Genomic DNA, 7,449 nt, shown 5'->3' on the forward strand with positions numbered 1-7,449 from the left:
TGTTCGGGGGGGGGCAGAAAGATCTTTTGCCAGGGTAGGGGTAGGAAGATACAGCATCACATATCCCTTTAGGGAGTTCAGTGCCAGAAGATGTAGATTTGAGGGCCCAGTGATCCACGGTGGGCCCCACTTGGGCACTTCTTACCAAAGCACTGCACGTCGGGCTTTAAAAAAAACGATCACATTTTAAAAAAATTTTTTTAACAATGTAGAAAATGTCAAAGAAATATGAATACTCGAGACCATTTTGGTCGCTGTTTCATAGTTGTGTTGCTTTTTGTCATAATATTTCAATGATATCACACCTTGCACATGCCTAGTAATATCAAGATTCATTAGCAGCAGAAGTTATTAGTGCCAAAATGAAGTGGTCTATTTTTGAACAAGGAAGCTTTGTGGGGAGTTGCACTACACACCCCTAGAATTACACATAAACACAAAAATGTTCAAGTTGAAGGCGCATGTGTGAGAGGGAGTGTGTAAGTCTGTTAGTGTATGTGTGTGTGACTATGTGTGCCAGTGCATATGTTATCAAGAAGGCTTATGAGGCCCTCCTCCGATTCCTGTATGGTGGTCATTTATGGTGGTGTTGGCCAACTGTTGGAATGATGTTGGGAATCTCATTATCTCACTTGTGTACAAGCTTCCTATGACCCCTGATGGAGTTTTACTCCATTTCCTATGAGATACATTGGCTCTTTAAATACTTTCTATATCGAAAGATAGAATTTAATGGCACATAATAACTATGGCCTATTGTTTCTGATTTAAAGACTGACCTTAACCAGGCCTTGGAAACCTTGGTTATTTAATGTTTTCTTGGCGCATAAGGCATCTTTAACCTATAATAAGGCTACCGGACCCTTATCTTATCCCCTCCTGTTTAGCTGTTTTCTACATTGAGCTTTCTGTATGGAATTACAAGATCACCAACGTGAACGATGTTGCAATTAAAACGTCGTACGTTAATTTCTATCTTCTTACTTGACTATTAGTAGCGATTTGCACCCCCCAAAAAATAGTATTTTTTTTTCTTTATAATGCTTTATTTTAATTTATATTAAGAAAAACAGTGAAGAACTGTAACATGACTTAGATGTTTGTGGATTTCTTATTTCTCATGCTTCAGTAATAGTTTAAAAAAAAATAAAGGGCGTATCATTTTGCAGGTTCGTCCGATTCCAAAAAGCTCTGAGCCCTTGGACATCTTACAACTTTAAGAAAAGATAAAGAAAGGTCACACAAAAGAGTCTTTTCGGCGTGACATTGACTGCAAAAGCTGGGTCAGACCGGCAGTGAGCATGACACGCTTGATTAGACCGTCATGTACGTAACATTCCACGTAGATCACATGACGGGCGATTTCCTTTCTTGCCCTTCCCTCCAATCACAGCGTTCTTCTCGTGATGACGTCCACAGCAATAGCCAATCGTATCAACGCAGCGGCTGTAGGGGCGTGCCTCTGACGTCAAGGAAGGACAAATTCATTAAGTCTGGAGGACGTTCGTTCTCTATCAGCCGGCGAAGGGGCGAGTGAGCGCCATCTTATAGGGTGAGTGCGGTTGGGGATTATTGAAGGACAGAGGCTTTGGGCCCTTAGCTCGGACTGGAGCCTTTTCTTCATGTGCGGGTGTAGCGGGCTGGTTTTAGGTTAGCGACGGTAAAGCCGCAATGCAGACGTGATGACACGGTTGTGGGGCCTGTAGTATGGTGTATAGTTTAAGGGGAGTGGGGGTACGACCGCCGTCCGTATTGCCGTCTCGGCCTAGCCGTATGCTTCGCGCCGGCAATATGTTTTTTGTTAATATCGCTGCAGTAACGATAGGTCGCTGCAGTGTGCGCCTTTTACGTGGCGAGCAGCCGCCGCTGCAGCGTGCTTTGTGCTTTATATGTAGCCGGATTTGCTTGAATTTATAGCTCTTCGCATCGTCTTTCTTTCTTCCTGTTTTAATAGAACGGATGAGCCCGTCTCATTTTTTTCAAAGGAAGGCGCCATTATCAATTGTGTAATCCGGGTCTGCCTGATTAGTCTGGTTTAATAAACCCCGCTTCCTTTGCATATTCCATTCTGTAGCTTCGCGCTGCTGTAGTCTTCATGGCTGCCACTTGTGTCATGTGATCTTTCTGCATATGCAAGGTTAAAAAGTCATTGAGGCCATAGATTTAAAAATACCCGAGTATACTGGGTAACTTTTTTTTTTTTTTTTTTTTTTTTTTTTTTTAACTTTGCCTCTATTGTGGTTTGAATGTGACTGCATATATTGCTTGTAACTGTTCTCAAATTACCATATTTAACTTTTTTTTTTTTCCGGCCTGTATTCCCTTTGTAATCCACAGGTACCAACATGTATTCGTCTGTTGCACAGTTATCCCGGGTCAACCCATTTAATGCCCCGCATTTCCAGCTGGGGCAAGAACCCGTGGTTTTAAGAAAAAGTAACAACCCCCAGGCTCAGCCTACAAGACACCTTGCTGCTGCCGCTGCTTTGGATGGTATGTTGATTGTTGACATTGAGTCACCTTTGGCAGTATGTGTCAATTACCTTAACAACCACTCTCCTTGAACAACCCTGTAGAGCTATTAAATAAGTATTGTGCATATTCACTCTTGTATTTATTAGGCTTAAATCCACTGCAGCAGAAATATTTGGAAAGGCTTTTTTTTTCTTCTAGAAAGGTTGATTGTAGGTTACTACTTGCTGTATAACATACAGGAAATTCCTGTAAATGACACTCTAACATAGTAGCTTAGGTTGAAAAACTGAAGTCCAGCAAGAACCACTCTACATATTCTTGTTTTTGATCCCTTTCCTGCTTCTTGATGCCTAATTAAGCTTTTTTTTTGTTTTGCCAATTAGGGGGACAATTCCTTAACTCCAAAAGTTGATCAGATTTCTTCCAAGAACCTCTGAAATATTAATGTTTGTTCTATTTATAGTCTTAATAAAATAGCTAGACCCTTTTTTTAAGGTATTTATTGTATTTGATAGTACCAGTTCTCTTGGCAGCAAATTCCATTCATCTATTGTCCTTGCACTAAAAAACCCCTTACTTTAATTACCTAATAAAAAGATTTATAAATAGAGTAAATTCACTATCCTTGTCCTGACAAAAAAATGCTACCATGTGCTTGTATGATTCCTGTTGAATATTTTATGCATTGTAAGGTCTGACCTTCCTAAAGCACCCCTGCGTTTTGAGGTATTCAGTGCTGTTTGCTTTAAGGTTAACAGAGCAAATTCAGTTTCGTTTTATGTTGCATCTCTGTAATATAAACTACACTAAACAATCTTACTGTCCAATCAATGCGAAAGGTTTCTTGTAAATACCGTCAAGCTGTTTTTTGCCCCTCCTATTCTCGTTGACTGTGATTTGAGGCATTGTGCACCAGAAAATTAGTTGGAAATTAGTATCCATAACCTGTAACCTGAGAGACGTTGTTACTAACGCTGAAGGTTTCTTCTAAACATTAAACTTGTAATATTTTGTCAATCTTAAACAGAGGAGTATAGCTGTGCTTACGGATCAGCAAAGTTCTTTGCACTTTGTGGCTTTGGTGGAATCATAAGCTGTGGGACAACACATACTGCAGTGGTCCCACTAGATCTGGTTAAATGCAGAATTCAGGTTTGTGTCTGCAAGTACAATGAAGTTGTAGTGTGAACTAACCGGTTTGACAAATGTGATTACCACTAAATATTATGAGTAGAGCATGTTCTAATTAACTTAAAATGCATGGTGTGTCCTGGCTTATTCATGCTACAGGTGACTACAGCTGTGAATATGGCTCGGCAAAGTTTTATGCATTTTGTGGGTTTGGTGGCATCCTCAGCTGTGGTCTCACTCATACTGCTGTCGTTCCCCTGGATTTGGTGAAATGCCGCATACAGGTGGGTTTTTAACACACAAGCTTTTTTTGACTGAGCAATTGTAACTTTACTAAACTATAACTGATGACAAATCATCTTGGGGATAGACTATACCATGCGATGTACCCCTGAAACAAATCGGGTAGCCACTAATTAAGAGAAACCTAGGTTCTTACATACATTAAAAAAAATTGTTAGTAGAAAATTCTGAAAATCACAAACATTGTAGCATTGTACAAAGCCATCTTGTGTATAGAGCTGCAGATCCTGATGTGAATTTATCAAACCAAATTATAAGTACTGGACAAACGGGCTGCTTGTACTGTTGAAGGTGCTTGGATTCCTGATGTTCTTGTGAGCCTAATATACCTGCATGTTTTGTTTAACTTGTGATGGCTTTTGTTGACTTAGTTGCACCATCAGGATTATGCCAGGATGTAGACAGACTTGCAGAAAGTGCCATACATATGATTTTCTAGTCCTTTTGGAGGAGGGGGTTATGAATGCTCTTGTGCGTGTTATATAGATTAGACCCTTTAAATCAGATGTGAAGTTATAATTTTTCTTTCTCCTATACATGTTAGAATGGTACAGGTGTTCCAATAACTAGGGCATCTGTAGTCCTGGTCCATTAGAAACACAAGTTTAGATCTTTCTTGACTCCGTGCCCTACGACTCAACATCTGTATTTGTGTGTGGGGAGGGGGGGGTTGTATTTGCGTTTGCTTATCTGCCTCTTTGTGTCTTTGGTAGTTCACTAGCTCATGGGTAGAGTCCCTCCCTGACTAGCAAAACCAGCATCTTGATGCTTATGCGTTTTTGTACCGCTAGTTACCAATATCCCTCACCCCTGTTATCTGTTCTTTAACACTAAATTCTGAGACTTTTAATCGACACATACATTTTTTTAGGTGGATCCCAAAAAATACAAAAGTATCTTCAGTGGCTTCTCTGTAACACTTAAAGAAGATGGTGTTCGCGGCCTTGCAAAGGGATGGGCTCCAACATTCATAGGATATTCAATGCAAGGCCTCTGCAAATTTGGTTTCTATGAAGTGTTCAAAATATTGTACGGCAATATTCTAGGAGAGGTAAGTCTTAATACTTTCACTGATGTGAAAAAAGCATACACTTGTGTGATAGAGAAACATTTCTAGTATTCCCTGATTAGAAATGTTTCAGGATCTGCTGTTTCCACAATATGCAGTGGTCTGTTTAGCTTAATGCAATGCTTGTCTGTTACAGGAAAATGCCTTCTTGTGGCGTACATCCCTGTACCTGGCTGCATCTGCCAGTGCAGAGTTCTTTGCAGATATTGCTTTGGCTCCAATGGAAGCTGCAAAAGTACGCATTCAAACACAACCAGGTTATGCAAATACTCTGAGACAAGCTGCTCCTAAGATGTATGCTGAAGAAGGAATTTGGGCGTAAGTATACAGTGATTTATCATTTGAACAAACATGCCCCCTTAGATCCACCTTTGTGGATATCTATGCTGTGCTGAGTTCTGCTAGTTTTTTTCTAGTAGTTCCAGCTCAGTGATATCCAGCAACTTTTCTGGTTGTACAGTCAAAGGTGCTTGAGTCATTGGCATGTGAGATTATTATACCTGTATGTCAGCTTTAATGTTCTAATGGCTGTGACTACAGCATTGCTGTTTGACACATTTCACCATCAGGACTCTGCTGGGGTACGGACACTTGCCACCTTATGCCCTTACAGGGAGATTGTACCCTTGCGGTCTCCATAATATATTGATGCTCATCACTGTGGTAATGGGGGAGTGTAGTGTGAAGTTACCACAAATACCACAGCAAAGTTACATGAAGGTGATGGTATTTTCTTCCAGACCTTTTGGTTTTAGCTTAAAAAAAAGTGCTCGCTGCAAAAGCCATGCACTATTAAAGTAGGAGACATGTCTCTTCTCAGAATTTTCACGTTTCCTCATTGTGTTCTCTTGATGGTAAAAATTGTCTTGGCAAAGGGTTGAGGTGAACAGAGGCGAGATGTTAGTAGCTGTTCAGTAACTGGGCAAGCAGGCTTTTATTGTAATTGTTACTTTATTACAGATTCTACAAAGGTGTTGTCCCTCTCTGGATGAGGCAGATCCCATACACCATGATGAAGTTTGCTTGCTTTGAACGCACAGTTGAAGCCCTGTACAAACATGTTGTGCCCAAGCCCCGAAGTGAATGTTCAAAGTCTGAACAGCTGGTGGTTACATTTGTGGCTGGTTATATTGGTAAGAATACTGTTCTCGGTGGCTTGTTGATCGTGTAGTAGTTTTGCTTAGTGCTGGTGTGGCTCTGTCCTAAACAGTCCAAACTATTGCCCACTGTGGTAGCATGTTGCCACGTGCAAAAATGCTAGTCATCACTCCATGACCATAGGCATCTGGAGATTTTTATTGTGGGGGTAGACCACAACGTATAATGAATTGCTACTACTATGGTCATATTTTTCCTAACAGCATGTGCCTGTGCAACATGAGAACTTTAGTTTACAATAGCTGAGGTGGTATAGTAGTGACAGCTGTCCTACAATTCCTATGGTGTTCAGACCATTTAAGTGAGAATAGTTTCAGTTCTTGCTATGATGTTTTAAGTACTTTGATAGCTTGAAATCTGATTCTGATTTATTTTTTTTCCCTCCAGCTGGTGTTTTCTGTGCCATCGTTTCTCATCCTGCTGATTCAGTAGTGTCTGTGTTGAACAAAGAAAAGGGAAGCACAGCCTTGCAAGTCCTAAAGAAACTTGGACCCAAAGGTACATTTTTACAAACCAAGACAGGTTTACTAAAGCACATTTAGTTTAACATATTCCTTGGAGACCTGAATTGACTTATTTTAAATATTTTTCTTTTTTCAGGAGTGTGGAAGGGCTTAACAGCCCGTATTATTATGATTGGTACCTTAACTGCTCTGCAATGGTTCATCTATGACTCTGTGAAGGTCTACTTCAGGCTTCCTCGTCCTCCTCCCCCTGAGATGCCAGAGTCCCTGAAAAAGAAGCTTGGTCTGACCCAGTAAACACATGGACTTAAATCATTTTGATTTCATTGACACTTTAAGCTAAAGTTTTATAAACTCAACCATGTAGGCCCTACCTTCTCTGCGATGTAATTATTGGTTGTGCCCTCACTCTGCTTGGTAGCCCAAAAGTCAAAACTGGTTTTACCGTAATTATCTGTTGCAATAAACAGAAGATAACTTAACTTAAACATGTATCTGTAATTTATCCTTTGACAAATGTAATTGTTTTTTACACACTATCTCCTGTTTTGGTACGGAAGTTAAAATGGTACAGTATTGGAACAGACTTTTCAAAACTGATCACCTAACATATGATGACGCACTTTTCCGACTTCACCATAAAGTTGACACACAGTTGCGTTTTGTTGGACTATACCACATTAATGAACACGGCTTTCTAGTCATGCAGATGTCATATAAATTCCCTTAACTGTATGGTGGCGGACGCCTGTTTTAAAAGTATTTAGGAGGCGATCAATGATAAACTTCAATGTTTTCAGTGTTGCTGAAATGCCTCAATCACGAACGCTCAACCCAGTTACGCAGCAT

At 40.3% G+C, this 7,449-nt stretch overlaps 1 protein-coding gene and 1 non-coding gene across 3 annotated transcripts; both read left to right on the plus strand.

Moving 5' to 3' along the window:
* The first annotated feature begins 1,437 nt into the window (after nt 1-1,437).
* SLC25A3 (solute carrier family 25 member 3) lies at nt 1,438-7,082 on the plus strand. Of its 2 annotated transcripts, none has more exons than XM_053464511.1 (8): nt 1,438-1,552; nt 2,338-2,493; nt 3,503-3,627; nt 4,781-4,960; nt 5,115-5,296; nt 5,939-6,111; nt 6,524-6,634; nt 6,737-7,082. In XM_053464511.1, exons 2-8 carry the CDS (start codon nt 2,346-2,348, stop codon nt 6,895-6,897), a joined length of 1,080 nt encoding a protein of 359 aa, XP_053320486.1. In that variant the 5' UTR covers nt 1,438-1,552; nt 2,338-2,345; the 3' UTR covers nt 6,898-7,082. The 2 variants fall into 2 exon arrangements, with proteins under 2 accessions (XP_053320486.1, XP_053320485.1); XM_053464510.1 differs by lacking the exon at nt 3,503-3,627 and adding an exon at nt 3,766-3,890.
* Nucleotides 5,327-5,570, plus strand: LOC128492966 (small nucleolar RNA SNORA53). The gene has a single exon (XR_008354174.1). It is a non-coding gene; the product is annotated as a small nucleolar RNA SNORA53 (small nucleolar RNA).
* Nucleotides 7,083-7,449: the final 367 nt, after the last annotated feature.

This window comes from Spea bombifrons, chromosome 4 (genome assembly GCF_027358695.1).
Source record: "Spea bombifrons isolate aSpeBom1 chromosome 4, aSpeBom1.2.pri, whole genome shotgun sequence".
NCBI classification, from domain to species: domain Eukaryota; kingdom Metazoa; phylum Chordata; class Amphibia; order Anura; family Pelobatidae; genus Spea; species Spea bombifrons.

Excerpts from the sequence above, each read along its gene's own strand:
- SLC25A3 (XM_053464511.1), top strand. The coding sequence starts at position 2,346 with ATGTATTCGTCTGTTGCACAGTTATCCCGGGTCAACCCATTTAATGCC. Across the intron at positions 2,494-3,502 it reads TGCTGCCGCTGCTTTGGATG|AGGAGTATAGCTGTGCTTAC; the intron begins GTATGTTGATTG and ends AATCTTAAACAG. Across the intron at positions 5,297-5,938 it reads GCTGAAGAAGGAATTTGGGC|ATTCTACAAAGGTGTTGTCC; the intron begins GTAAGTATACAG and ends ACTTTATTACAG.